The sequence below is a fragment of the Myodes glareolus genome, chromosome 23 (assembly GCF_982192425.1).
Source record: "Myodes glareolus chromosome 23, mMyoGla1.1, whole genome shotgun sequence".
Lineage (NCBI taxonomy): Eukaryota > Metazoa > Chordata > Mammalia > Rodentia > Cricetidae > Myodes > Myodes glareolus.
In genome coordinates this window covers 55,722,964-55,740,343 of record NC_142048.1, presented here as the reverse complement: position 1 = coordinate 55,740,343, position 17,380 = coordinate 55,722,964, and the positions used below count along the sequence as shown (strand labels likewise).

Below are 17,380 nucleotides of genomic sequence, written 5' to 3'. Positions count from 1 at the left end.
CCTGCTGGGTCACATGTGGTGTTGTTTAATGTTGCCACCTGAGCAGGAAGCTTCTTAGGGCAGCTGCCCCCCTGCAGGGGTAGACTCTTCAGGTTCAAGTTTGCTGTTCTTTCAACTTCATGGTATCAGAAACAGACTCTGATTGAGCAAAGATTTCTCTCTTCATGAGTCAGACTGCGGGACTCTCAGGGAGTCACGGGCTCTAGAGGTTTAGGCCACTGCTCACACTTAGATCCATCTATTCTCACACTTGGATGGAGCCATCCCTGCTCACACTGGAATGGAGCTGTGTCTTCTCCCCATCATAGTGTATGGTTCTGATTTTGAGTGGTCAAACTGACCCGCTCAACTGACTGTGCTTAACTTCTTTGAGAATAAATGTGCACACACACACACACACGTGTGCACACACACACATGCACGCACACACATACAGTGGAACAGGGACTTCAGCCCCTCAGTAGATGCTTTAGGTCAGGGGGCCCAGACTCTGATTCGCCCTTGCATGGCCGAAGAACTCTCACTCTCTGGGAACTATGCTGCATAGAATTGCTGGTACCGTGACAGCCACTGAAAGGAGAGAATCCCCGGAAGATAGGCTAAGATCTTTGTCTAAAGATAAAGGACCTTCTACCCAGATCTGAGGCAAGCTCCAACCCTATGCTGGGCTGCCTGTGAGTGTGTCCAGGAGTCTTCCTGAACTGTGCCGTCTGGTGAGTGTACAAGGACTCTGTTGAGCTGAGCAGTGAGTGTGCAATCTCCCTGAGCTGGGCCGTGTGCTAAGCGTGCTCGTGTCTTCCTGAATGAGACTGAGGGATAAGTGTGCGCAGGAGTCTCCCAAGACGGCTGCATGAGGAGGGTGCATGGAGTTTCCCTGAGCTAAACTTGGTGTTGAATGTGCACGGCTTCTTCCTGAGCATGTTATTGGCTCACCAAGTACTAATAGTGACCCTACCCACAAACACATGGGTCTTAGCTCTGCTCTAGTTAGGAGACTCCAGAGGGGTCTTTGCAAAGCCTAAATACTGGCCTTACCCCAGACATTAAATTCTAAGTCTCTAGGATGGGCCTCACCCCAGAAGTTTCTGGATCTCTTCCAGACACTGTCACGCCACCAAAGCAGGTGTTCAGTGACATGGTGTGGCTGGATGGGGTCCAGGGCATGTCTCTCCCCCCTCAGACTTGTATTGCCTCCAAGCCCCAAGTTAAATGTTTGTGGGAACCAAGCCTATTTTCAGTAAATAGACTAACTTTTTTTCTGAGAGTTTTCCTAGAGTTTGCACTTTGCATAACTTTCCCAAGCAAAGTTTAAAGGTTCCGGTACAAACCTTCCCCCAGACCAAGAGCTGGATAGAGTCCTTTGTAAACAGATTTTGCAAGGTTGGGGAAAGTCAACAAGAACAGCGTTTGATTTCCTAGAACCATAGTAGCCAAGCGTGAGGCTGGGGTCTGAGAACCGAGCTGAGCTGTGCAGACACCGCTGGGTCAGTGACGTGGGCACTGGAGCACACCTCCTGCATATTGTGGCCCACTGGCCTGGCATGCAGGTCAGCAGAGGGAAGACCACAGTTTCACTCACCTGGTGGATGGACTTTGTGTCTGTCCCTAAGAACAAGAACTCCCTGTTCTCCAACCACCCGAGCACAAAGTCAGCGCCCACACAGGTCCCTGTACCGACAGCAGCAGAAAGACAAGCACAAGAGTCTGTGTGGGTGTGGGGTCAGCCACGGGGAAGCTGAGCAGACATTGAAAAGTGAGTTTACTCAAGAGCACTTCGTGTTACACATAGCTCACCACTGGAACAGCTAAGAGAATCTTCCATAATTTCAAAGCAAACAGAAAAGCCAGTGCCCAGATCCTGAGTGTCAGGGGCCGGGAAGGTGAGCCCCAGAGTTAGTGAGGTATCTCCCCTTGTGGCTCTGGCAATCAGGACCTAGGCTTCCTGCGGTGCTGCAGTGTGGGAACAGGCTCCCCGGGGTGCTGTGGGGACCCAGGTGCCCTGTGGTACTGGGAATTAGGGCACAGGCTCCCAGGGTGCAGTGGGGACCCAGGTGCCCTGTGGTCCTGGCGATGAGATAGTGATAGAGGCTTCTAGACGGAGTGCAGAAAAGAGTAGCATCCTCGCGTGGCTCTGCCCCAGCAGAACTCTTCCGGACCCAGAAACAAGACCGAAAAATACCAGGAGAAAATATTTTCCTTCCTGATGGTGGCTTTCACGGAGGCCACGCCCCTCCCAGTGGTGAGGACCGTGAGCCCCAGATGTCTTCCGTGGTTTGTTCCTATCCTGGATGGAATGGAGAAACTGATCCTGGGGCAGACATGCTGTCTACCAGCCCTCAGATCAGCACTGGGAGGTACCCGTGCCTAGGGAATGGGTGAGTTGAGAAGTCAGGAATAAAGCTGAGCTCAGCACCCCAGCTCTAGGAAAGTGGGACAACATCCTCTGGGAATTGCTCCCCCTGTCTGGATCCCAAATTCACCCAAAGAATTCATTTATAGTAATCCTAGCTGTCAGGGGACAGAATAAAGGACAAAGTCCTTCAGAAAATAAAATGTGGTACTATCCAGATAACATTAGTACACATTGACAGAAATAAATGAGCCAGAGATGCTGAACCTGAACGTTTAGGGATGTTGATGGCTGTCGTTGGTGTCATCTTGACAACACCTGGAACTAACTAAAACTCAAGTGACTGGTACACTTGGGAGGTAATTTCTTTTCTTGGTTGAATCATTTTAAGTGGGAAGAACCACGCTAAATCTGGATTTTTTTGAGGTGGGATGATCCACCTTTAACGTGGCCCACACCTTCTGCTGGCATCCTATATAAAGGACATGCCTGCTTGCCATCACTCTGGCTGACAAGTCAATTCCTTCATTGGTATCAGAACCTGCTTCCTTAGGGTTCCAGTGTGTATTGAAGACCTACTGGTTTCCTGCACTTTCTGTTGGTAGATAGCCAGAGTCGGACTAAGAAGGACCCAGCCTGTAAGCTACTCCAACAAACTCCATATAATACAGGCTGCTGAGGCATGGAGGGTGACTCAGTGACTAGTTAGAGACACCTGATGTCTCAGTTCTCAGATACCCAGATCATCTGAAGGTATGATACGTATCCAGTTCTTGTCAAGAGATTCAGCTAAAGAAAATTTTATGGCTGTGGCAGAGAAGGGACCACTAGGACCCTGAAGGAGGATTCTGTTCAAAGAAGCAGCCTGGAGTAAACCCCAGAGCTGGAGAAGCCCTTGACCTCTAGACAAAGGGAAGGGAGGACTGCAGAGCTTACACTGAGGGATCAGGAGAGCGGCAAGAGCTGGGTTTTAGCATTCTCACAATTTATTCTTTCATGGAGACGGACTGTGAGGAACCTCAGATTCCCACATACCACGCTGCTGTCTCTGCTCTCATCCAGAGGATTCTGTCCTCAAGGGTCACAGGCTGATGTCAGTCCCCAGTGTAACCATGTGAGGTGGGACCTCTGAGAGGCCATTGGGCAGAGTCCTCAGGATGTCAGCTACTGTTCTGTTTCTCCCTTCTACCGCATGGGGACGCAGCTAGTGACTGTCTGTGAAACCCTGGTCACGAGACTCTGACCCTAGCTAGTCTCAGAGATGCAAGCAGTGCTCTCCCGCTGCCCGCTGCCCACTGCCCACTCTGTGGCTCTTGTTCTCGCAGCCCTGTGGACTGAGCTGGCTCCTACATTTACACGTCAGGCTTCTAGGGCAGGCCAGCCCGGGAGCCCGTAAACTGTCTTTGCCTGATTAATGGAAGGCTTTTCTGGTACAGTATTTTTTTTAATTAAAATGTAATTACACCATTCCCCCCTCCATCTCTTCCCTCTGGTCCTTCCCGTGCACACCCGTGATCTCTCTCAAGTTCATAAGCAACTTCTATGTATTCATTGTTGGAGATAGATGATAGATACACACGCTTTGTACATCCTAAGCTGAATCCATACTTTCTGTCATCTTTTAAAATTGAAAGTAGATTTATTTCATACACTATATTTTGATCACAGTTTCCTCTCCCCCAACTCCTCCCCACCTCCCCACCCACCCACCCAAATCCACAAGAAACTAAAGCAAATAAACCAAAAAAAAAATCCAATGAGATAAAACAAACTTTTAAAAAGCCAAATAAAAAGCACAAGAAAAGCATACACAGATGAGGGTGAGGAGACACACACCTACACACAAAGAAATCCCACAAAAATGCTCCATCTGAACCCATGATATATAATTCTTCTAACTTTTAAAAAACAACTTCACAATGTATGTACTAGTTAAGCTGCTGCCTGCTCCGTTGTCTTCCCTTTCTGCTTTAATGAACTGTGTTTAAAGGTGTGAACTGTGTTTAAAGGTGTGAACTGTGTTTAAAGGTATGAACTGCGTTTATAGGTGTGAACTGCGTTTATAGGTGCGAACCGCATTTATAGGTGTGAACCGTGTTTATAGGTGTGAACTGTGTTTATAGGTGTGAATTGCATTTATAGGAGTGAACTGTGTTTATAGGTGTGAACTATGTTTATAGGTGTCGTTAGATTTCGTCCCCGTATCATTCAGAAGATGCAGGCCCCAGCCCCACTCACAGCCCACACCCATCCGCTCACGATGCTTTCATCTTCCCCTCCTACTTCCTGCAACTCCGGCTCCAGACACGTCACCTGGCCTTCGCACACACGTCTCAGATGACACCGTGTGCCCTCGCCTACGCCTCTCACCTGCCCTACTTACCTGCCCATCTTCATCCCTAGCACTGTCTCCTTCCCTTCTCTGTCAATTTCCTGTGCCCCTCCTTTGCAAGGCTACACAATCCTTATGCTGGCATCCTTCCTACCTGCAGCTGTGTCCAGACCCAGGATGGCCCCTTGCAGGGAAAGAAGGCCACCTGCCCTGAGACCCCTCCACTTTCCCCTCCATGTCTACTTCAGTTGGCTAACAGTAAATGCAGGAAGGGACCATAATGAGAGTCATTTCCTACTCTTCCCCAACATCTAGGTTCACCGGTCACCTAATCTAGCCCTGTATGTGTTCAAGGCATGGGTCAACCACAGTGCCTCCCAGGGCTCTGGACTTTGATTGTTTGCAGACTTTGCCCTGCCTGGGTCAGCCGGGCTCTGGGTCAGCATGGCTGGCTGTGTCTTGCTGCTCCGGGGCTTCATTCTCGCCTTCCTCCTTACCCTTGTCCTGCACCAGGTGGAGCTTTCAGGTAGGCACTTGCTATTTTGTTCTTTCAAGAGACATTTTCTTTAAGCTGGGGTCTCATTCTATAGCCCAAGCTGGTCTGAAACTCACAATGTAGTCCAGGCTAGCTTCCGCTCTGGGCAATCCTCCTGCCTCAGTCTCCCAAGTGGTAGGACCATAGGAATGAACCATCAGATCTAGCCATCTCATCCTTGGTCCAGCCCCAATGGTTCTGTAGACGATACTGTCTTTAGGGGTCCTAAAGAACAAGCCACTCCCTCCTGAAAGTCAGTATGGATCTTATTGCCCTGCGGTAAGAGCTGTTGAAGGTGACAGGGACCAAGGACAGCCTAAGTCATGCAGGAAGAGACAAGACTGGGCACTCCTTAGCCAAAGCTGGGTTGCAACTTAACCACCTAGATGTTGGGGGTTCTTGTTCTGTGCTGAAGGACTGCCAGGAACAGCTAGCCTAAATCTTGATCTGCGTTGCTCTTTCCACCCTGGAGCACCTAAGCCTTCCATCCCAGGTTCTGTGAGTCTCTTCTGGGTCCTCTGTCTGTCTATGTTCTCCTTCCCCCTCACCCCCGCATCTGACTGCAGTCCATGGCTCCTCAGCTCAGGCGTGGTTCCAGGCCACTAGCCTTTACTCTCTCTGATTTCTGCACCCCCTCCTTCCACATCTAACAGTCCTCGTCACCAGCCACTTCATGTTTGCTCAATACCAACTCCTGTGAGGGTGGCACCCACACAGGCAAGTCCTGTCTGCTGACTCTCAGCACTGGCCTGAGCCCCGAAGCAGGACCAAAGTTCTCAGAAAAATTCCTGACTGTTGTCGGGTTGAGCCTGCTGAGTTTTGTGATCCAAATGTGCCACAATGGGGATCCATTTTAACCAAATGAGGCTTCTTGGCACCTTACATACTGGTGTGGGGAAAAAGAATAACCAGACGGCTTTCATGCTTGCCCTCGTGCTGTAGACAGGAGCTGCGAGCTGAGTGCTCCTGGTGAGCAGGGCTGAGTCCCTAAGCCCCGTGGTGGCATCACTGTCCGTGGGGTGGACACAGCCATTCTGCCACTTTAACACCAAACTGTGTGAACCCCGGGTATCTCCGAGGAAACTGTCCTCTCCCCTGACCACTGCCCAAAGCATCCAAGGTGCTCGGTGGGCTCAGAACCCAGTACTGTCCTGTGATTGCGCAGGAAGGAAAACTATGTAGGCCTGAGCGCTGTTTGAGTGAGCTCACCTGAGCACCCCCTCCCTCATGCTCTCTGTCTCCAACGCCTGCTCAGGACTCCTTCCTGCCATGGAGAAATCTCTCCATAATCCTGGCATCCCTGTATTTGATGTTTACATAGGACACTCTCCGACGACCAGGATAGATCGTGTCGAAGCAAATGGTGATGGGCCTGTTCCCAAGCGGGTGAGATGGACACTCACCTGCTGCTGCTGATTGAGCATAGCCTCTCTGGGTCTGGATCCTCTGCCCACAAAATGCCAGTGTGTCTGCCTAACTCATAAGGGCCATGCGCTCACCCAACAAAAAGAAAGTACATGCCCATCATAGGAATAACCCTGAGGACGGGCACAGCCCAGGCCCTGCTGAACAGCGGCAAATCGCAGGCACCGACTGAGGCACCGTGTGAGACGGGGCTCCCGCTCACTTTGCTGTGTCCCTCTACAGTGTTTCTTCCAGCCTCGGAGGCAAACAAAGTTCTGGTGAGATGGAGGCGGTCCGGTTCTTATCTTCTGGAAGAACTCTTCCAGGGCAACTTGGAAAAGGAATGTTATGAGGAAATCTGCAATTATGAGGAAGCGAGAGAAGTATTTGAAGACGACGTTGCCACTGTACGTGAGCCCCGTAAACCCTGAAAATGACATCACCACCGTACGTGAGCCCCGTAAACCCTGAAAATGACATCACCACCGTATGAGAGCCCCGTAAACCCTGAAAATGACGTCACTGCTGTACGTGAGCCCCATAAACCCTGAAAATGACGTCACTGCTGTACGTGAGCCCCGTAAGCCCCCAGGTGCACGCGCATGCTAACTGTTCAGGCCCAACTGTATCAGAAAGCAGGTTTCATTAGCCCATTTCCTGTGGTGAGGTTGGTACGAGCCTGACTTCACAGACTTCACAGACTTCACAGACGAGAAGTCAGACTTAGAGATGGGAACAAACTGGCGTCAGCAGCAGGTGGGGATCACACTCTAGACTCCTCCTAGTTGGGGAGACCTGCCCATCACACCACAGCCAAATCGCCAAACTCCACTGTTTGCACATGTTGGGAAAATATGAGAGAGAGAAAGAGAGAGAGAGACAGAGACAGAGACAGAGACACAGAGAAAGAGGCACACACATGCAAGCCCGTGCATACACACTGTAAGAAAATTTCCCGTGATTTCTACTCTGGATTAGGTAAATCCTTTTCTTACACCTGTTATACACTCTAACAATCAGGTGAACATTTGGCATGTTTAATTACTCACAAGATTATCGGAAGGCAGGAAGAGGGAGTCAAAACTTAAGGGGCAGTGGCTATTTTCGTGCGGGAGTGGCAGAGCCATCGTAGAGCGATCGTGACATCATCCACACATCATTAGGAAGTTCCAGTATGGTTTGGGGGCACACCACAAATAGTTCATTTGGGTATCCCACTCCAGCCTCCCCCACGAACATTTACAATTATAACAGTGCACTTCTAAAATAAAAAATGGGGATTTCAGACCATCACCAGGCACCTCCGTAGAGTGAGGTGGAAAGCAGCTGGGAAGGAGCCCTGTAGCTTTGTGTCCTCACACACAACCTCCTCCCTCCCCAGGAGACATGGTAAGTAACCTGGCGTAGAACATGCCACTCCTGCTCAGTGTGAACAGGCTGTAAAATCATGCACAGAGATTCCACCTCCTCCGAATGACTGAGTACAGCCCATGTTTTCTTAGCCCTGAGTCCATCCGTGGGAGACTGAATACAGAAATTAACGCTCTTACCTTTTGCCTTGGCAGGAAAGATTCTGGAAACAGTACAGGGGTAAGTGTTTTCTCAACTCTCTGGCCTGGTCTAGACTCAGGACAGTCTTCACTGGGGCCCATGGATTCACGTTCTAACCCCCTGTGTCCTGGTGTCTGCCCAGGGAAGGACATTCATCCCAAGAATCCCACTAGCAGGACCACAAGGAGGCCTCTGGTTTCATTGTGCTGATGTCTGGGTGTTCCTAGGCAGTTGGTGCTCGGGCAAAAGACAGGAGCCCTCCCCCACCTCACAGCTTATCTTACTTCTGGGAAGGGGCATGCTGTAGGCCAGGAGATGGATCAGATTTGAGAGGACTGTGGCCGTTACCCAGATGTTTGTCTTGGGGTCTGCTCTGTAGGCTATCCTCGGGAGGATAGGGTGGGTGTCGACAGAAAGATGTGTACAAGTGAAGACCACGTGGTGGATGGGAGCAAGGACACACTTTGAAATGAGTAGAAGGTCCTGGGGTGCACATTAGTGATGGTGAGAGCTTGGGGGTTGGGGGCCCATGGCACCCAGCGGACAGCAAGCACCCAGAACTTGGCCTCCTCTTCTCTAGTACAGCAAGCTTAGGATGGGTCTGGCTCAAGGAGCCCACAGCGCAGTCTCAGAGGCCCTTCTGCTTCCATAGGTGGTTCTCCATGTATCTCCCAGCCCTGCCTCAACAACGGGATATGCAAGGACCACATCCGCAATTATAGCTGCACATGTTCTCCTGGCTATGAGGGCAGAAACTGCGCAATGGGTAAGAGGCACCATCCATGCCCAGTCCATGGTGGGGCTCGCTGAGAGACAGAGCAGCCTGCTCATGCAGAAAAGTGTAGGGGCTTTGCATTTGTAGCTTAATAAATAAGGCTTGCCTGAAGATCAGGGAGTAAAACAGCCCCACTGGTCAGCCTGATAGATTGGGCAGTGGTAACACACACCTTTAATCCCAGTAGCCACACTAGTTGCCATAGAAACTGGGTGGTACATGCCTTAAATCCAGTGGTGCATGTTTTTAATCCCAGAACTAGAGGAATATAAAATGGGAGGAGACAGGTCTCAGTCTCATTCTGAGATTCCTGGAGGCAGGATCACTGTTTTGAATTGAGGTTAGAGGTAAGAACCAGTGGCTGGCTGTTTGGCTTTTCGGACCTTTAGGTTGATCCCCAATTTCTCTCTCTCTCTGAGTTCTTATTAATTGTGCTTCAGAGAAGGGTGCCCTGGGGGCCTTGATACACTCACCCCAGGGAACTCTTTGGTTCCCCTCTTCTACCCCACCCTGGAAGTCATGCGACAGGTGCTGGCTGCATTCTGTGACCCACTGCTCGGCCCCTTGCCCTCTTGATATTTTTATAGCATAGGGTCTCCCTTTTCTCCCCTTTCCCAACCATCCACCTCCCAAATCCATAATCTGCATACAAGTTGGAAGAGGTGCACACAGATGTGTCTGACTGACATGCCCGTCGGGGATACTCTAGACAGAGAAAAAGCAGAGCTTCAAAAGTAAATAGGCCCCTCCCCCTTTTCACCTATAGGATTTGAATGTAGGGTCTCAATATATTCCCCAGACTGTCCTTGAACTTGCTAAGCATGGGGCAAGAGAGGTAGCTCAGAGGTTAAGAGGATGGGCTGCTCTTCCAGGTTTGATTCCCAGCATCCACACAGCAGCTCATAACCTTCTATAACTCCAGTCCCAGGGGGATCTAGCACCCCCTCTGGCCTCTGTGGTCACTGCACCCATATGGTACACAGACACATATGGGCGAAACACCCCTCTACATAAAAAATAAAAATAAAGAAACTTGCTGTGTAGTCCAGGAACTTGCTGTGTGGTCCAGACAGGCCTTGAATTTATGATTCTCCCAACTCAGACTTCAGAGTAGCTATGATAGGCAGACCTGTACCACCAGAACTGACTAAGAATAGTCCTAAAATATCCATGCAAATGACCTCATAGGGCCAAGGGGATGAATTCCTGGTAATTGTCAACTACAGAAACAAAGGCATGTACCTTTTTCTGTGTCTCTGTCGCTCAGAACCAGCTCTCTGCGAGAAAAGTTTCTTTAGCCCGGATCTTTGCTCTCAGCTCCAGATTCCCACACCCCATCACCTCCCTGGCAATGCTTTCTGGGTGTCCCACTTACACTTCAGCCCCACCTCAGCTGTTCGGCCACCAACACTGGGCTCTGACCCCCTTGTGGTTCCATTTCTGCTCTTTGAAGGAACAATCCAAAGACAGCAGCTCTTGCAGTGGGAAAGGAAAATAACTAGGGACATATATACGATACTAGTAAGATGTCCAGGTAACTCCTCCTGAGGCCAAACATCTCACTGCGTCTCCAGGGACATACCCGGGACACTTGAGTGTGGGAAGCTTCATATGAAAACTGGCAAACTAGAGAGGATGAGGAGTGTGGATGCAACGTCATGCTTATATTTTCTTTGTACTTGTAACATACAAGCAACACTAGGACTGGCAAGCACAAGACAATGACGTTGGCTCTTCCCCATCGGCATGGCTGGTTTTAGCTTTTTCTTCCTTCTCAGCTACAAATGAATGTCACCTAGAGAGGACGGATGGGTGCCAGCACTTCTGCCATCCAGGGGAGTCATCCTACGTGTGCAGCTGTGCGAAGGGCTACAAGCTGGGCAAGGACCACAAGTCATGTAGTCCCTACGGTGAGTTCTCCCGGAGGTAGGCCGTCCCACCTCCACGCCCCCTTCCTTCTGTCACCATGCTTATGGGGTGGAGTGTTGTTGTTCATGTTATATAATTGCTGACTTGGGGTTCTGGCCTCCACACTAGAGTAACCGCAGTGTTGGAAGTGCTTTGTGTCAGGAGGCCCATTGCCCTATTATCCAAACTGCCCCCCCAAATAAGCCTGGGTTCAGGCAGTTCAGCTTCACCTTGCTCCCCATGGCCACCAATGACCTCAAGTCGACCAGCATTCAGAGGAGACTTCCGGCTAGCACCAATGTAGGCCCCACATTCTCGGAAACCACTGATTTTCTTCTCATGTCGCCACCACGAATGAAGACAAGTGTGCCTGCGGGACCCTGGCTTCCGAAGACATCAGAGGCTGCCAAAGCCCGCCTAGCTTCCCGTGGCAGGTAACAGCATTTGGTAACAGCTTCTGTTTTGTTACAAACTTCATCTGTCATTTCCATATTTTTGCCAAAAACGGATGACAACCAAGTACAGCATTTGCTCCACATTGGAAGTGTGCATTGGTTGCAGCCATCAGGCTACACCATGTAACCAATAGCCAATCTCTGTATTTGTGCCTTGTGCCACAGCCCAGCCCCAGGGGCCATGGCTGTCTGTGCACAGCCTCTGATAAACACACACACACACACACACACACACACACACACACACGGACATCACAGTATTCTGTCTCGCTCCCATTTCTCCTTTTTCTCCTTTTCCATTGGCTGACTTAGAATGTAAGCCCTCAGGGCCTGCTCGCCCGAGGTTGCTCTTGGCAGGTATCAATAATATCGAACTTGGCAATGATGGATAGATCTGCTTCTTGTTCCTCAGTTCCATGCTCCTCACTGTTTGGTCTCAGCTACTTGGCCACTAATTTAACCCTTGCTTGCTCTGCTTGCAACTCTGCAAAATGGGCATTGCTTTGTTTTGTGATTTTATGACACCCATCTTGGCTTGGATTTCCCTATTTTCCACCTTGTTCACCTCTTGGGTCGCTGTGGCAGATTTTGATCTTCATACCCCATATCTTGTTCAGTAGGGTAAAATATTCACTATGAAGGCAACTAAGAAGTTTACAGTAGTCATACTAATACAAGTAAAAACAGGGGAAAATACCTGCAATATTTTAGTTCAATATATACTAAATTTTTATAAATATAAAATTTATCAGATTTTAATTTTCTTTATATGTATACAAATGGATTCAGTACTGTGTGTGTGTGTGTGTGTTTATAGCAATAATAATTAAAGAGGAAGAGGTCATGATTTGCAAGGGAGTTGGGGGAACACACACCTCACATGTACATGTGTTCAAGGCTGACCATGTGGGATGGGGTAAACTATTAGCGAGCTCACCCTGGAGAAAATGGATTCTTCCTCTCTTAGTACTCATCAATTGTTCTTTATCTAAGGGTGGGGCTCTGTGAAATTTCTCCTTCCACATTAGCATGTCAGCTGGTATCATCATTATGCATGTCTTCTTTAGACAACTATATTGTTGAGATTTTATGGATGTAGTTTCCCTGTCGTGTCTAGAACACATTATCCCACAATAGGCATCCTTGTCCTCTGGATTTTATGATTTTTCCCCCACCACCTTTCCTGAAATTCCCCCCTGAGCCTTAGGTAGAGGGGTTACATTGAAGATATACCAACTAGGTTAGGGGACCAGTTATGGACTTCTGTCCAATCTCCATCTGCCACAAAAAGAAGCTAGAATTGCATTTATCAGGCTGTGCATGAACACAGCTAGATCTAGAGTATGAACATGGTCCAGGTGGGTAAGGTTCCAGGCTCCTCCCTGTCTTAATCTGGAATTTCTAATCTGATGTTAATCCCACAATCCATACACCTTAGCCATCATCTGCATGTAATTTAGGCTTTTTTCTCTTCTTTGTCTATGATTTTTTTTTTGAGTTCTGGAAGAGTAATTGCTGCTCCATCATCCTGCCTGCCCCTAACAGTCCTGAGTCGGCTCCGTCATCCTACCTGCCCCTAACAGTCCTGAGTCGGCTCCATCATCCTGCCTGCCCCTAACAGTCCTGAGTCGGCTCCATCATCCTGCCTGCCCCTAACAGTCCTGAGTCGGCTCCATCATCCTGCCTGCCCCTAACAGTCCTGAGTTGGCTCCATTATCCTGCCTGCCCCTAACAGTCCTGAGTCAGGCCTGTACCTAACAGTTCTGGGTCACCTTGGTTGACTTTCTCCCCAGTATGGAACATGGGTCATGTGTTGTTTATTTTTCTGCCTGATGACTAATGCATTGCAGAACTATAACTCTTTCGCTCCAGAAAGCCTTGTGTTCTATAACCTGCTTCAGGTATGCTCTGGAACATGGTTAAGATGCCTGGAAACAGATTAATTCAATTGCACCTTGCTTTTAGACTTTTCTGGGGAAGGATGGTGCAGTGTTCTGGGTTGGTTCTCTGGCTTCCCCTACAGAGAAAAGACCCTGCTGTTCTCCTAAATGCTTGGCCACAGTTTCAGCTGGCTGCAGCACACTATCTCAGTTCCTGGGTCCCAGAACTGTCCCCTCTGACCCATTAGGGTTGACTTCCCTGGCCTTAAGTAGTTTCTCCTTACAAACACATGTGCTCATGAAGACTCCTAAAAACTGGCAGAGCCTGCAGCGTCCCCTCTGCTAGGATCCACCCTACAACTGCAGCCAGTGTGTCTCCTGGAGCGCTCTACTCCCTTGACACTCTGTGGGCTCTGCCTAAGTTACCCATTCCGGCCTGCACCGTGCAAACTCGGGAGTCACAAAAGCTCTGGCCCCTGAAAGATCATGACCCTGGAGGCCAGTCTCTCAATTCTGTCTGTTTTCTTTGTTCCAGGGGGAGGGAAAAATCTGACAGCCATTACTCGTCCTTGGCCAAGAAGGGCCTCTATGTCTTCCTGAGGTGGCAGAGTGCCGGTAGCTGTGGAAGAGGCAGTGGGGCGTGGACACTGATGGTCCCTGGTGCCCAGACAGCCACTCAGATGTACTGTTCCCTCTTTTACACTGGCTACTAACAGTCATTTTCCTTTTTTAAGGTCAAGTTAACAGACTCCAAAGGAATGGACTTCTGTGGCGGTGTTTTAATACAGGAAGACTTCGTGCTGACAACAGCAAAGTGTTCATTACTCCACCACAATATAAGTGTAAAAGCAAGTAAGTATTTCTTTCATGAATTTTCTAAGATGTCGTTGTAAATAAAAGGAATAAACCAACAGGAATAAAATGGAAATTTTTCAACTAGAAATTTTGTTTTTAAAGCAAGGCACGAAATAGCTTCAGTAAAACTGAGGCGGTCATGAAATCACGTGCAAATACAGAACAAGACATGTCCAGTTAGAATGTGGACGCGGCATGCCAGTGCTAAGTAGCACAGGACAAATCTCAGCGGTAGAGCACCCACCTGGACACAGAGGCCTGGCTGAGGGCCAGAGGAGCTGGATTCAAATCCTTCCTCCCCACGATCTTGGGCTGCTACCCTATCTCACCTCAGGACGTATCCGTAGCCTCATTTTTCATCCCTAAAACCTGGACAGTCCTTTCTCCCCGCTGGAATGTTCCTATCATCAGCTCGGAGATGCTCGACGGCAAGTGTGAGCCTAGAAGTGAGCGTGTCTCACTCTTTACCCTGAAATACTTATATGGACAAACAAGAAGCTGGGACTCATCCTGAAAGAACTAACTGCCTGAGGAGTCCCGAGCGGCCATGTTCAGACTGGCCTGGAGACGTTCCTTTTCACCGCTGCCCGTTTACTAACCAGACACTGTCTCTGTTATGGAAAACTGGCACCATCCCCTCGCTGTACTGTACTCCAGAATAAAACTTTGCCTTTTGCAGAGGTCAGTGTGAGGAGGCCACGGATACGAGTTGACCTGGCCCATTCTGTGGTCTGCATTCAAGTCCCAGAACACTGCCTCTGCCCCTCAGGGTTTCGCTGGGAAATCCACAGTTCCTGGAGGCTAACTATCCCACTTGTGAAAGCAAAACTTTCTAAGTCGGTTGATTGCTTATGATTTCAGGTGCTGGCCAGAGGATTGGGGTCAGGAGCACTCACGTGCACATGCGTTACAATGAGGAGTCTGGGGAGAACGACCTCTCCCTGCTGGAGCTGGAGGAGCCCTTGCAGTGTCCCAGCCCTGGGCTCCCTGTCTGCATCCCAGAGAGGGACTTCGCCGAGAATGTCCTCATCCCTGGAACAGACGGTCTCCTCAGCGGCTGGACGCTCAATGGCACAGGCCTGGGTGCCACACAGATGATGCTTCCAGTCACACACGCGGATGGGGAGGAATGTGAACAGACCCTGAACGTGACGGTCACAACGAGAACAAGCTGTGAGAAGGGCAGCGTGGTGACCGGGGCTTGGGTGGAGGGGAGCGTGATCACCCGAGAACACAAGGGGACCTGGTTCCTCACAGGGATCCTGGGTTCGCCACCCCCACCGGAGCAGTCACACTTGCTCCTCACCACAGTCCCAAGATACTCAATGTGGTTTAAACAGATTATGAAGTGACCGAAATCCAACAACATGGCTGCAGGGTGGTCAGATCCTGCCACACAGTTACCACTGGAAGGTGATGTTGCTTTCCTTGGAACTTTGAAATCTTCTTTATTCTTGAGAATTTCATATGCACAAGCAATGAAATATGACCACATCCATGCCCCATTTCCCTTCTGCTCACCTTATATTCCCTTCAACATGTCCCTCCTGAAGAGTCCAAGAATAAGAAAATAAAAATGTAGATTTCAAAAATAAGAATGTAGAAATAAAAAATATAAAGTTATAAGTCTAGGGGAATGAGAACAGACTGTCAGCAGCTTTCTCAGCAGATCAAGGGTCAATCATTCACAGTGAACTATTTTCTCAGACGCTTAAGAAGCCTCCATCAGTCTAGGTCATTTCATTTTACAACTGGCTGTTCTATTTACAAGGCCGGAGCTTCTCTTTGCAAACTGAGAGTAGTGCCCTGGCAATACCTGATGAATAACAGATATGAACTGAGTTAACCTCTAGGAGACAGAGCTATGTGACCTCTGGGTTAAGCACTGTCTCTGTTATGGAAAACTGGCACCATCAAAGGGGAGGCATGGGGGCTTCAGTATACACTGCCTGGAGGTACCAGGAAAGACAGTGACCACGGTGCAAGCACCTGGTTTAACTAATGAGCTCTGATAATGGAGGTTATAAAGTATGGCAGTCTGTATCTGAGTTTTAACATGAGATAGCGTCAAGAATTTTCTGCTGTCTTCTAAGTCCCCAGCCTAAGAACCAATCATTCTGATTTACCAACCCTCTGATATTACTAGCAGTCCCTTTTCTGATTAATTGCTAAAGACACCTGTTTTCTTGTAATCAGTGACTTTCGCTGTAATCTACTCTCAAACATATTTCACTATAGCTGCCTAGTTACCCATGGACGTTAGAACTCACTCCCCTCCTTCAGGTCTATGTTGACTGACCCACAGGTCAGGGTAAGATCATAAAAACTCCTTTGTTCAGACCTAAAGCTTGGTGCCCTAACTATAAAAGGTGGGTTCAGAAACTAGCCTTTTGCCACAGCCTAACAAACACCATCTCTGGCTGTGGTCTCAGCTAGCTGATAAGCTTCTGTGCCCCACGGTGTTTTTTTACTTTTTATTTTTTTATTTTTAAGTTTGCTTCTGGTTTTCCTAGGATCTGGTTTCTGGAATAAAGTTTGCTTCTGGTTTGTTAGACTTGGTGGTGTTCTCATCTTTGTGCGACCCCCCTGGACCCAACACCTCCCTTGTGTCTTTTTTTGATAACCCAGTAAGTTCCGTGAGTACCACCTCGCATGCACACGCGTTAAGATGAGGAGTTGGGGAGAACATCTCACGCTGGAGCTAGAGAAGCCAGCTCCAACTCCCTGTGTGTGTGGTGTGGGGCCATGCACCGGGGCACCCTCAAAAACGATGCTTTGCAGCTATCAACTGCCAACAGCTCCTCAGCAAGGAGAGGGGTATGGTGCACACCCCAACCCAACCCTTCTATGCCAGTCTTGTCTGGCCACCATGGATGCTGAGTCTGTAAATAAAACCATCATGCTGTGTCCAGAAGACAGCATCTCACGGCAGCCCTCCCACTTTCCGGCTCATATATTCTTCCAGTTTCTCTTCCACAAAGTTCCCTGGGCCTTGGTGGAGGTGGTGAGGGTGCAGAGGATGGGGAGTGTTCATTAAAATGTTCCATTAGGACTGAACAGTCTCTTGTTCTCAGCACTTGGACCAATTATGCATCTTTGCATTAATTGCTGCCTATTATAAAAACAAACAAACAAAACAAAACAAAAAAAAAAACCCTTTCTGACCAAGGTGGAGAAAAATCCAGATCTATGTGGATAAACACAAATATTTAGAAGACAATTTTTAACTTCTTTCTTTTTAGACAGGGTTTCTCTGTGTAACAGCCCTGGCTGTCCTGGAACTTGTTTTGTAGACTAGGCTGGCCTCAAATTCACTGAGATCCGCCTGCCTCTGA

The 17,380-nt window shown here is 49.0% G+C and overlaps 1 protein-coding gene across 1 annotated transcript; it reads left to right on the top strand.

Moving 5' to 3' along the window:
- The first annotated feature begins 5,049 nt into the window (after nt 1-5,049).
- On the top strand, nt 5,050-16,599 carry Proz (protein Z, vitamin K dependent plasma glycoprotein). Its single transcript, XM_085680650.2, has 8 exons — nt 5,050-5,208; nt 6,865-7,028; nt 8,187-8,211; nt 8,825-8,938; nt 10,726-10,857; nt 11,216-11,289; nt 13,925-14,042; nt 14,907-16,599. Exons 1-8 carry the CDS (start codon nt 5,127-5,129, stop codon nt 15,395-15,397), a joined length of 1,200 nt encoding a protein of 399 aa, XP_085536776.2. The 5' UTR covers nt 5,050-5,126; the 3' UTR covers nt 15,398-16,599.
- The last annotated feature ends 781 nt before the right edge of the window (nt 16,600-17,380 follow it).